This window comes from Salmo trutta, chromosome 7, assembly GCF_901001165.1.
Source record: "Salmo trutta chromosome 7, fSalTru1.1, whole genome shotgun sequence".
NCBI classification, from domain to species: Eukaryota; Metazoa; Chordata; class Actinopteri; order Salmoniformes; family Salmonidae; genus Salmo; species Salmo trutta.
The window spans coordinates 42,459,187-42,470,885 of record NC_042963.1 but is presented as its reverse complement, the minus strand read 5'-3'; the positions used below and the strand labels follow the sequence as shown (position 1 = coordinate 42,470,885).

Below are 11,699 nucleotides of genomic sequence, written 5' to 3'. Positions count from 1 at the left end.
CAGGTAGGGTGAGTCAAACAGTTTTTTTCTACAAGCAAGCACTCACGAACACGCACACAACACACACAGATAAATCAGTACCATGGACAGCCACATCATATTTAGCTTAAATTGATTGGACTAAATCGTTTTTGGTATATTTTAGTTGTCACTGTATTAGACTAAGCATAGGTGATTAGATGATGTTGAAATGTTGAAGTTGCAATGGTGCTGGAATACTGGATGGAGGCAGCGCCTGTTTTCTTTGCGACTTCGATAACTCTGCTTTGTTTTAAATCAATAGTCGTTTAGTAGACCGAACATTTGAAGATGATGAAGATGATGAGCTTGATGCTCCTTTCCAATAAACATCGAGGGTCTTATTCTGGTTATATGAACATCGATGCTTGGCTGCCGTTTGACAAATACAAATAAACTCACTTTTTAGTCCATAATAATCTCATCATAGGCTATGGCCTAGCCGCACTATATTTGCGAGATGTTGGCTAGACTAGAGAGCAAGTGCAAATACCAGAGTGGGCACACACTCTATATCACGCAAAAAAATGTTGGTGAGAACGCCATCAGTAGAGTTGGAAATGCGATGGAAACCCATTTAACTTGTATTTTTTATTCGTTACATGGGAATTTTACCGCGAAAGGTATTTGTATGTGGACCAAGTCATCACTCGCAGTTTTTATCCCCAACAAGTTAATTTGATGGAAACACATCTCTGGTGGGAAAATTAGCATATTGTTTTTATACGGATTTTAGAATATTCGATTGAATATAAGTGGAAACAGTATATATATTTTACGCCTGATATGTTAGGTTAGTCCCTGGCTGGCTGGTTATATTTCAGAATAGTCATTACAATATAGCTAAATATTGTTACATTGCCAACATGTTGAAATTATAACGCTCTCAAACAAACGAATCCATTAACTCACGCAAAACCCAGAACCTTCTGACTTGCCGTACAAAGAAGCGCTTTCAGAGAAGAAACATGGCGGCCGCTGCGCTCGTTAGCCGTCCTGCGAGTGTCCTTCCCAGGTTTTCAGGTGAGTAACACAAGACATGCACTTTTATAGAAATGCACCGATAACTGCACTGTTGAGAGATAGTTGAAAGAATGTTTAATCTGAACATATAATAGTTTTTAAGCGACATTGCTACCCTCTGTGACCCTTTTTGTGATATGACCTAAGTTAGCCGGTTAGCTAGCTCTTGTTTACGAATACGACTAGTTGTCTAATTTCTAGCACCATGTCATATATCAGATATCAGTTTGTGCCACAGACATTTTTGCTAAGAAGGCCTATGTTTTTGGTTGGTTGATCATTTGTGATGTTGGCATTTTGAATACAGTACAACCATCAGATATTCCCCACCCCCTCAGCTTGTACTGCTCCCCCCTGCAGGGTCCTGCTCCCCTGTGGTGCTATCAGCCGTCCCTGTGACAGTCCAGCAGAGAACGGTCCACCATGCTGTCATCCCCAGAGGGAAAGGGGGGCGCTCCTCCTCCAGTGGGGTAGCAGCCACAGTCTTCGGAGCCACCGGCTTCCTGGGAAGATATGTTGTCAACCGCCTGGGTGAGTTTCACCATCATCAGTCCCGAAGCCTTCAGATGATAACCTTTCAAATTACCATGTTGCTGCCATGTTGGGTTGCTACCATGTTGCTGCCATGTTGGGTTTCTACCATGTTGTTGCCATGTTGTGTTACTACCATGTTGTTGCCATGTTGTGTTTCTACCATGTTGTTGCCATGTTGTGTTGCTACCATGTTGTTGCCATGTTGTGTTGCTACCATGTTGTTGCCATGTTGTGTTGCTACCATGTTGTTGCCATGTTGTGTTGCTACCATGTTGTTGCCATGTTGTGTTCGCTACCATGCTGTTGCCATGTTGTGTTGTTGTCTTAGGTTTCTCTTTATGTAGTGTTGTCTCTCTTGTCGTGATGTGTGTTTTGTCCTATATTTAGTAGGTAGGAGGTATTTTGCCTTTTGGTAGGCCATCAGTGTAAATAAGAATTTGTTCTTAACTGACTTGCCTAGTTAAATAAAAACATTTTTTAAAAACATGGCAGCTCTGTGGTCTTCTTCAACTTATTTCTTATGTTTATATGTGATTATGAGGGATGCATTAATTTATTTGGTTTTGTGACAATCCTCTTTGTTTACACTGCAGTGACTGCATACTTGTGTTTCCTATGGGGCAGTTATGTGTTTGTTGACCTGTCTGGTGGTTTTGTAGGTCGTATGGGTTCTCAGATTGTGATTCCTCACCGGTGTGACCAGTATGACCTCATGTATCTCAGGCCCATGGGGGATCTAGGACAGATCATCTTTATGGTGATAAAAATACTATTTATCAGATGTGACGTCATTAATCACTTCACTTTCAAATCTCTTCATTTGTTAGCTAAGTGTTGTTTTTTTCTCATGCCAGGTTACCCTCAAGCCTCATATGTGCACACAACCTTGCTATATTTCAGGAGTGGGATGCCAGGAACAAGGATTCTATCAGAAAAGCATTGGCTCACTCCAATGTGGTCATCAACCTGGTGGGACGAGAGTGGGAAACCAAGTATGGCCCAACTGACTGTATACACAAACATATTTTAGAAAAGTACATGGTTCCTAAAAAGAACCCACTGGTGGTGAACATTCACATAAGGAGTTGCTCCATCACTCCATCACTATATGAATCAACCTACTTTTAACTACACCAGAGGCTTGAATTACTCCTTAGTGTAGCAAAGAACCTCAACCCTGCTTCCACCATTAGGAACACTTATATTATGACTTTCTGCGAAACGTTTGTTGTACTTGGCTTTACTCAGTGTTCTGTTCTTCCTCTTTCTATCTGTATAAAGGAACTATCCCTTTGAGGACACCTATGTGAGCATCCCTCAGCAGATTGCCAAAGCCACCCGGGAGGCAGGCATCACAAAGCTGATCCATATATCTCACCTCAACGCTGACATCCGCAGCCCCTCCAAATACCTTAGGAATAAGGTACTGGCTAATGCAGAGCTCTGTTGAACTCTCTTTCTTGGACATATTTCTTTCTGGCATGTCATTGTGCAGAAATATCATGTAATGTGTGTGATGTAACCTTGTAGGTGAGACGGCTGTGAGAGATGAATTCCCTGATGCCATCATCATGAAGCCTGCTGAGATGTTTGGAAGGGAGGACAGATTCTTCAACCATTTTGCCAGTAAATAAGCAGAGCATAGTTCATTTCCATGTGGCCCAGAGTAAAAACGGTTAAAAAGTTAAATAAGATTTAAATGTGATCTGTCAGAACTCTTAAGTAGACAGTGTCTGTATTTGTGGGAATATGTTGGCATAATTACACAGCCTCTGTTGACTGTATAGGACTGCAAACTGTTGAGGGGGCTGTTGCATAGTTGAACACTTGAATTTTCAGTGTATTGGCAAAACAAACCAAAATAATGATTTTGTAAGGTGAGGTATCGGCTCCAATTGGTCTCGATGCAATGCTATTATTGTTTAAAAGGGGATGAGTTCAGTCATTGTTTGAATGTTTGTTTTTTCCTTGTTGCACAGACATGCGCTGGTTTGGGAAAGCTGTGCCTCTCATTTCCATGGGGACGAAGACGGTGAAGCAGCCTGTTCATGTGAGTGTGTCTGATCTCATGATGTCAGCCATGTCTGTTACTCAAGACTCACTCTGTGTCTGCTCTTTTCAGGTGGTAGATGTGGCCAAGGCTATCATCAATGCCATCAAGGACCCTGATGCCAATGGCAAGACATATGCACTAGTTGGGTAAGGACTTGAAATGGGCTTGACTTTTGGCTGTTTTTTAGGGATGTCAATTGCATTTCCAGTCAGTTCAGGAAGTGAAGTAAAATTCTATCCATTCATTTGAAACTGCTCATTATCAACAACTAGGTGAACCTAGTATAAATCATAAAAACGATTGTTCGACTAGATTAGTTGCTTTATTGCATGGGTTTGTATCTTGTACTCACCCAGGGTATGGAATAAAATATATGATTGTGTAATGGCAGTTTCATGTTCACACATGCAGTACGTTATTTAGACACGTCAACCAGCAGAATTTAGAGATGTAGCAACCAAAATGTTTGTCAGCCTTTTGGTTAGTTTTGTTTTCCTGCCACACAGACCAAACCGTTATCTCCTTCATGACCTGGTGGAGTACGTGTATGCTGTTGCACACAGGCCCTTTGTGCCCTACCCTCTCCCACGCCCTCTCTATCAGTGAGTATGCACCGGCTTCTGGTTCTGCATGGTATCTTAAATGACCCTCGGGAGGAAAATTAACTGTGTACGTACTATTATAGGCTGGCTGATGAAGTGGTGTGCCAAGCTGTTAGTATGTTTAGAACACAAAAAGCCTCATCAAGTTTGACCAGTGGATGTGACGTGGCAAGGAACAAGGAACCTGTTGGTTTGTTTAAATGCAATACTATCAGATACGGTATGGTAAACATGTCTTACCTTTTATCTCTGGGTTCAGTCTTGTTGCATGTTTCTTTGCAATGAACCCATTCGAGCCTTGGACAACTCCTGACAAAGTTGATCGGGTAAGAAAATGCAACATAAACAGCAAATTATAAGCATCTTTGTAAAAAGCTAATTTTATACAAATGAAGGTAAATTGGAATTTTCTTTCATGTTGTTGGCCACATGTTGAAGAAATGTGAATGAAGGAAATATGTTTAAACTTTCTCTTGGATTTGTGTAATGACCTGAATGTGTTTGTTCCAGTTCCACACCACAGATATGAAGTATCCAGGGCTTCCTGGCTTGGAGGACCTAGGCATTATCCCTGCCTCCGTAGAGCAGAAGGCCATCGAGGTCCTGCGTCGCCATCGCCGCTTCCACTTCTTGGAGGCTGAGTTGGCCGATACCAAGCCAGCCAAGACAGTAAACTATTGAGTAGCCCGTCTTGTCTGACCGCCCAACACCACCACCATAGCCACAGGCTGATCCTCCTATACAAATGTGCTGTCTTTTACAAATACGCTGTACATAAATAAATAACAGATGATCGTCTAAAACTATTTTGTCGTTATGATTCCATGGATCCATTAAAACAACATTCATTGTGTAGCAAAAAATCTATAAGTCTAAATAATCAGTCACCTTAACACACTCCCATGTAACGTAAATGTGCATCACTATTTATTGAGGAGAGGTACTTTGAAACCACCATCTGAACGGTGTTTTAGGACTTTGAGTCAGCAAGGTTCAGCAATCTATTCTTTCCTCCAGTAACTCACAATCTGTTTTTATGGAGCCCCTCCCACAGTCCCACTACACACCAAGTCTCCACCTCCACACCAACTGATTAGATTTCAACTGTTATGTCCACGTTTCCCTCAGCAATTATCAATGATGTTCTACATCACATATCTGGTCTTAACATGTGTGTTTGTGTAATCATGCTTGTGTTTGTAGGCCTATATGATGTAGCCTAATTGTTTATGAATGTATGTTATCCATTTATGCTTTTGTATATGTGCTATTGATATTTGTAAATCGAACAATGAAATCAAGCCACAGCCGGCCATGATTACAGACATCTGTTTGTGTCCTTTGATACTATATAAACTAGTGACCCGCAGTGTTTGTCATTATACCCTGATGAAAACAGCGTGGCTGTTGAAATCTTGGTATTAAATTATTGTGCCTTTTCTTTGTAATGTGTTATGTTAACAGTTGATCTACCTTGTCAACTCTCCATAACTGTTAATGAAGTAAATCAATGGTGATTCGCTTTCTTTTTTTTATAGGCACATGTATTCTTTGTTGATTAGATAAGAAGTATTTTATGGCATTATATGGAGGGAGTTGTAACGTCTTTAGAGGGCACAGTTACCGAATCAATGTATCTGACAAAGGGACGTAACCAGGCTGGTTGTCGACAGGTAGCAATGAAGCTCAACATCCTGCGAGGAGTGGGAATCACGTTTGGAGCCATTATTCCTCTCATCATGTATATTGTCTATATGAAACAGGCAGTGAGTTCCTCTTCCAATACAAAAAGGCTTCACCAAAAAGAGACTGCCAAGGATCAGAGTACTGTGCTGATGACGAGACTGGAGAGAATTGAAAAGAACCTCAACAAACTATGTAAGTGTTTCTATGTAAGTGTTCTCAATCGCCATCTTGACATACACTCTTTGCATTTCAGTATTCTTTACTGAAGTACATTACAATATGCACAGTGATTTTTGGGGGGGATTGTGACTTGTAATGCATTTCTGTAATATTTATGTTATGTTGCATGGGTAATATGCTTCTGCATATGAGCTAAAATAATCCAGTCATTGTCAGTCAATCATTAAATTAATCTGCCAGTGACTCAGAAATACTGTAAAATCAAGTGTTACTTAAGAACAAAGGGGAATTGGTTCGTATTGTTGTTTGTCTTCTACTGATAGATGCCACTCATGCCAATAACATTGTCACATAGTTTTCCTCAGTGGCATCAGTAATACTTGTGAGCATTTTGTCCACAGCTGAATTAATAGAATCTAAATATCAGAAAGACCCCCCAACAAGGGAAGAAGTTGTGGTAACAGAGGCAAAGAAGATGGTGGTGCCCAAGTTGTATCCCAACTCCAACCTGTTTACAAAGTGGGGTGATGACCTCTCAGAGGAGGAGCAGAGAGAGGCCGAGGCCCTGTTCCAGAGATATGGATACAACGTCTTCTTGAGTGACCAACTGCCACTCAACAGAGAGCTGCCAGATACACGAGACAACAGGTTAAACCAACTGTAATCAGGACTTTGCTATGGTCATGACCGTAACTACGCTGCTTGGTCATGACTTGATGAAATGAGAGGGACATTTAAATATTACTGTCTGATAAATGGTAAGACACAAAGCACAGGTGGTGGTATGCCTTCTAAATAATCTCTCAACACTCAGATGTTTGCAGAAGAAATACCCCAAGGACCTTCCTAGTATTGCTGTGGTATTGATCTACCTGGACGAGGCCCTGTCTATCATTAAACGGGCCATCCGCAGCATTATCGACCGAACACCTGAACACCTGCTGAGAGAAATCATTCTGGTGGACGACCACAGCTCCAATGGTGCATCTCACAGTCACCATTCCATTACTAGTGGAGTAAGTATTTGTCTATAGTCTTGATTATGAATCTCTTCTCTCCACAGAGGACCTGGGAGAAAAACTAGCTGCCTACATAGAGCTCATCAACAAGGAAAGGCCGGGCCTTATGAAAAGGGTGAGACACAAGCAGCAGATGGGACTGACTCAGGCCCGCATCTCAGGGTGGGAGCACGCCACCGCCGATACAGTGGCCATTCTGGATGCCCACATTGAAGTCAACGTGGGGTGGTAAGTGCCATGTGTGTATGGTGTTTCCCATACATTACTTGGGCAGCATCTGTCTGCTTGTCTTTGATTGATTGACCTTTGTTGTTGTCCACGCTTACAGGGCAGAGCCACTGCTGGCCAGGATCAAAGCAAACAGGACCACTGTGGTGACTCCTGTGTTTGACAAGGTCGGTTTTGATGACCTGCATGTGGAGCATTACTGGGCCAATGCACACGGTTTTGACTGGCCACTGTGGTGCATGTATGAGTCCTTCAGACCAGAGTGGAACGAGCTCCATGATGAATCACAACCAGGGAAGTAAGTGACGTCCACTATGTAGCATCCAGCCCCATCACTATGAGACTTATTGTCTCATATGTTCTGTATTAATTAGTAGCAGTCAATAGGAATTGCAGAAGAATACCATGTACACTGAACAAAATATAAATGCAACATGTAATGTGTTGGTCCCATGTTTCATGAGCTGAAATAAAAGATCCCATAAATTTTACATACACACAAAAAGCTTATTTCTCTCAAATTTTGTATACACATTTCTTTACATTCCTGTTAGTGAGCATTTCTCATTTGCCAAGATAATCAGGTGGATGGATTATCAAGAATCTGATTAAACAGTATGATCATTACACGGGTGCTCCTTGTGCTGGGGACAATAAAAGGTCACTCTAAAATGTGCAGTTTGTCACACAACACAATGCCACAGATGTCTCAAGTTTTGAGGCAGCGTGCAATTGGCATGCTGACTGCAGGAATTTCCACCAGAGCTGTTGCCAGATAATTGAATGTTCATTTCTCTACCATAAGCCACCTCCAACATCGTTTTAGAGAATTTGGTAGTACATCCAACCAGCCTCAACCACAGACCACATGTAACCATGCCAGCCCAGGACCTCCACATCTGGCTTCTTCACCTGTGGGATCATCTGAGACCAGCTACCCAGATAGCTGATGAAACTGTGGGTTTGCACAACCCAAAATATTTCTGCACAAACTGTCTCAGGGAAGCTCATCTGCTTGCTCGTCGTCCTCACCAGGGTCTTGACCTGACTCCAGTTCGGCATCGTAACCGATTTCAGTGGGCAAATGCCCACCTTCGATGACCACTGGCAAGCTGGAGAAGTGTGCTCTTCACGGATGAATACGGGTTTCAACTGTACCGGGCAGTTGGCAGACAGTGTCGTGTGGGTTGAGCAGTTTGCTGATGTCAACATTGTGAACAGTGCCCCATGGTGGCGGTGGGGTTATAGTATGGGCAGGCATAAGCTACAGCGAACAATTGACTTGATTTTCTTATATGAACTTTAACTCTGTAAAATCGTTGAAATTGTTGCATGTTTTTTCAGTGTAGAATTCATTTCAATGATGTGTATTGTGTGTCTGTTGTAGCTCCTACTTCGTGTAGCAGTGCTTTTACTTCCTGGTTGGTTCCACATAATCACTCACTGACCTTTTTTTTATAGGAGTCCTTCTGTCATGGGTATTTTTGTGGCACATCGACTTTTCCTTGGAGAGATTGGGGTACTTGATGGTGGAATGAAAATCTATGGAGGAGAGAATGTTGAGCTGGGGATCAGGGTAGGTTGAGCTGGCTACCATGGCGTAATGGCTGCACAAATTACAATATCTGATGTCAAGTAGCTAAGGAAATTGTCCTCAGTTGGGTATGGATTAGATTTGTGTAATTTTACAAGCACATATCAGAGTATGTTTTGTCTCATATCTTCAATAACATTTTGTGGTGATCTGGACTGTCTTATTCCAGGTGTGGCTGTGTGGAGGAAGCATAGAGGTGGTGCCTTGTTCTAAGATCGCACACATTGAGAGGGCACACAAACCTTACGCACCTGACCTGAGTTACATCATGAGAAGGAATGCACTGAGGGTAGCTGCGATCTGGATGGATGACTACAAAAGTAATGTGAACATTGCTTGGAATCTTCCGTTGAAGGTAGGGAAATCGAGATGAGGGCAATTCCATGGAAACGGAATTACACTGACTGGAATTGCCCATAAACCTCTGTGGGTCGGGCAACGAAAAAACAAGACAATCTTTCTTTCCTATAAATAGCCTGTGGAAATCATTTTGATGAGATGTTTTTCTAACAGTATTATTTTTGTGATGTATGCCTCCTAGGATCATGGGATTGATATCGGCGATGTGTCAGAGAGGAAGAAGCTCAGAGAAAAGCTTGAATGTAAGCCCTTCAAGTGGTACCTGGATAACGTGTATCCTACACTGGCCACCTGGGGGGAGCTAGTGGCCTATGGAGGAGTAAGGGTTACATTATTACTAAGTCCCTCACCAGATTAATACAATGTACAGAATTAGAACTTTGACAACTCTTTATCACTCTGATATTTGCTAGGTAAATGCCAAACAATGTTTAACCAAATTAGTTCAAAGGTCTAATGGTATATAATTCTATTCCATTATTTTCATGGTTGCAGTAGCAGCACACTAAAACAAAGACGCACTATGACAAACAGTTGTAACAATCAAATGTTCTAATTTGATGGTGGATATTTATTAAGCAGTCATAAAACTAAACAATCAGGCTGCGTTTAGACAGGCAGCCCAATTCTGATATTTTTTCCACTAATTGATCTTTTGACCAATCACATCAGATCTTTTTCAGAGCTGATCTGATTTGTCAAAAAAAATAATAATTAAAAACGCAAAAAAAAGTTATAAATCAGTATTGAGCTGCCAGTCTAAACGCAGCCTAAGAGTCATGGAAACAGATCTTCTTAGTGAACGCATAGCATACTGTCTACTGGTTCAAACTATGGAGCCAAACCTACAGTGAGGGAAAAAAGTATTTGATCCCCTGCTGATTTTGTACGTTTGCCCACTGACAAAGAAATTATCTGTCTCTCACTGTTCAAATAAACCTACCATTAAAATTATAGACTGATCATTTCTTTGTCAGTGGGCAAACGTACAAAATCAGCAGGGGATCAAATAATTTTTTCCCTCACTGTACCTGTACCGAGAAGGCCTGGTTACAGATCCACCATGGTATAAAGGGCAATGTGAAAAGAAAATATCAAGAGCCGGTACAGTTTGGTTTGGCTGGGCACGATAGTGAAAAGAGGGAATTAGTGTACCACCAAATATTCTTCCCTAAACACACCTTCTTCTTGCACCTCCAGCTGCAGAATGACCTCCTGCAGAGCCATTGTATTGATGAGGGGACTGTCCCTGGGAATATACCCCTTCTTTATGGATGTCATTTCTATCAACCACAGGTATGTTAGTATTCTGTGTATGTGTCTGTGTATTATATCATTTTGTGCCAAACAATCCGTTCTCCCCGTCTGTTGAATAATGTTCTTTTCCACAGCAATGTTATTACAACACTGATGGGGAGATCTACGTGGGTGGGATTAAGTCTCACAAGTACAACAACAACCGGTGTCTAGTTGATCCTGGCACTGGAAATACACCAACGCTGCATGATTGTAAGCTGGCAACGGAGAGGGGACTACACAAGCACTGGGATTTCCAACAGGTAACCTGTAATCAGACCTCTGGGTCAAGATCATACATTTTAGAGCTTTCTTCTTGAGCAGGGTTTCCTCTACTCGGTCCTGTCCAAACTGTGCTCTAGAGCAGTGGTCTATGCACCACACCCAAAAACAGTTCCATCAAAGCCTTATTCATAACAGCATTCACTTAACAAGCATGCAAAGTTCATCCAAAGTTATTTTATATGTACGTTTGTTTTTCCAGGGTCAAGCCATCAGGAACACACACACAAATAGGTGTCTTGAGATTGCCCAGGGACAAAACTCATACTATATGCTGGTCATCCAACAATGCACTGGGCAAAACTGGAGAATTCAACATGTCATAAGAGAGTTCTAAAACACCCCCATGGACAAGTTGTTGGGGTCACATTCCTGAAATTCTAGATTTGACATTGTGTTATCTATCATAACTGTTTCAAACAATATCTTGCCAAAAGAAAATACTAAATTGATTTTATGCAGGGTATTGACAACAAACATCCAATGTAGACAATTGCATTATTCTCTTTCTCTTGAAAAACATGACACAAACAGACAGAATAAAAGATTGCATTGTAAAATAATCTTGTTGATGGTGGTTCTGATTTTCAGCTTTTAGCTACCCATGTGTACATAATAAACTAACATGTACCATGCACTGTATATTGAATGCATACACACAAAAATATTTTTGGGGGTCTTAGCATTGCTTTCTTGTCATTGTTCCACATGTTATGTCATTCATAAAATACAGTGGCTAGCGAAAGTATTCTCCCACTTGGCATTTTTCTATTTTGTTGCCTTACAACCTGGAATTAAAATATATTTTTTGGGGGGCTTTGTAT

The 11,699-nt window shown here is 41.4% G+C and overlaps 2 protein-coding genes across 2 annotated transcripts; both read left to right on the top strand.

The window, feature by feature from the left end:
• Positions 1–941: 941 nt before the first annotated feature.
• LOC115197436 (NADH dehydrogenase [ubiquinone] 1 alpha subcomplex subunit 9, mitochondrial) lies at positions 942–5,036 on the top strand. Its single transcript, XM_029758952.1, has 11 exons — positions 942–1,041; positions 1,402–1,572; positions 2,235–2,332; positions 2,476–2,567; positions 2,857–2,999; positions 3,100–3,201; positions 3,555–3,625; positions 3,698–3,774; positions 4,135–4,230; positions 4,490–4,556; positions 4,741–5,036. The coding sequence occupies exons 1-11, from the start codon at positions 987–989 to the stop codon at positions 4,909–4,911; spliced, it is 1,143 nt and encodes a 380-aa protein (XP_029614812.1). The 5' UTR covers positions 942–986; the 3' UTR covers positions 4,912–5,036.
• A 1,908-nt stretch (positions 5,037–6,944) lies between these two features.
• LOC115197435 (probable polypeptide N-acetylgalactosaminyltransferase 8) lies at positions 6,945–11,438 on the top strand. Its single transcript, XM_029758950.1, has 8 exons — positions 6,945–7,343; positions 7,444–7,641; positions 8,805–8,919; positions 9,107–9,292; positions 9,479–9,616; positions 10,498–10,593; positions 10,689–10,856; positions 11,078–11,438. Exons 1-8 carry the CDS (start codon positions 7,222–7,224, stop codon positions 11,210–11,212), a joined length of 1,158 nt encoding a protein of 385 aa, XP_029614810.1. The 5' UTR covers positions 6,945–7,221; the 3' UTR covers positions 11,213–11,438.
• The last annotated feature ends 261 nt before the right edge of the window (positions 11,439–11,699 follow it).

Bases quoted from the DNA above. Each gene is read 5' to 3' on its own strand.
- LOC115197436 (XM_029758952.1), top strand. From the start codon at position 987: ATGGCGGCCGCTGCGCTCGTTAGCCGTCCTGCGAGTGTCCTTCCCAGG. The intron at 3,000-3,099 runs TACTGGCTAATG...TGTGATGTAACC, and splicing joins CAAATACCTTAGGAATAAGG to TTGTAGGTGAGACGGCTGTG. The intron at 3,775-4,134 runs GTAAGGACTTGA...CCTGCCACACAG, and splicing joins AAGACATATGCACTAGTTGG to ACCAAACCGTTATCTCCTTC.
- LOC115197435 (XM_029758950.1), top strand. From the start codon at position 7,222: ATGAAAAGGGTGAGACACAAGCAGCAGATGGGACTGACTCAGGCCCGC. The intron at 7,344-7,443 runs GTAAGTGCCATG...CCACGCTTACAG, and splicing joins ATTGAAGTCAACGTGGGGTG to GGCAGAGCCACTGCTGGCCA. The intron at 10,594-10,688 runs GTATGTTAGTAT...TCTTTTCCACAG, and splicing joins GTCATTTCTATCAACCACAG to CAATGTTATTACAACACTGA.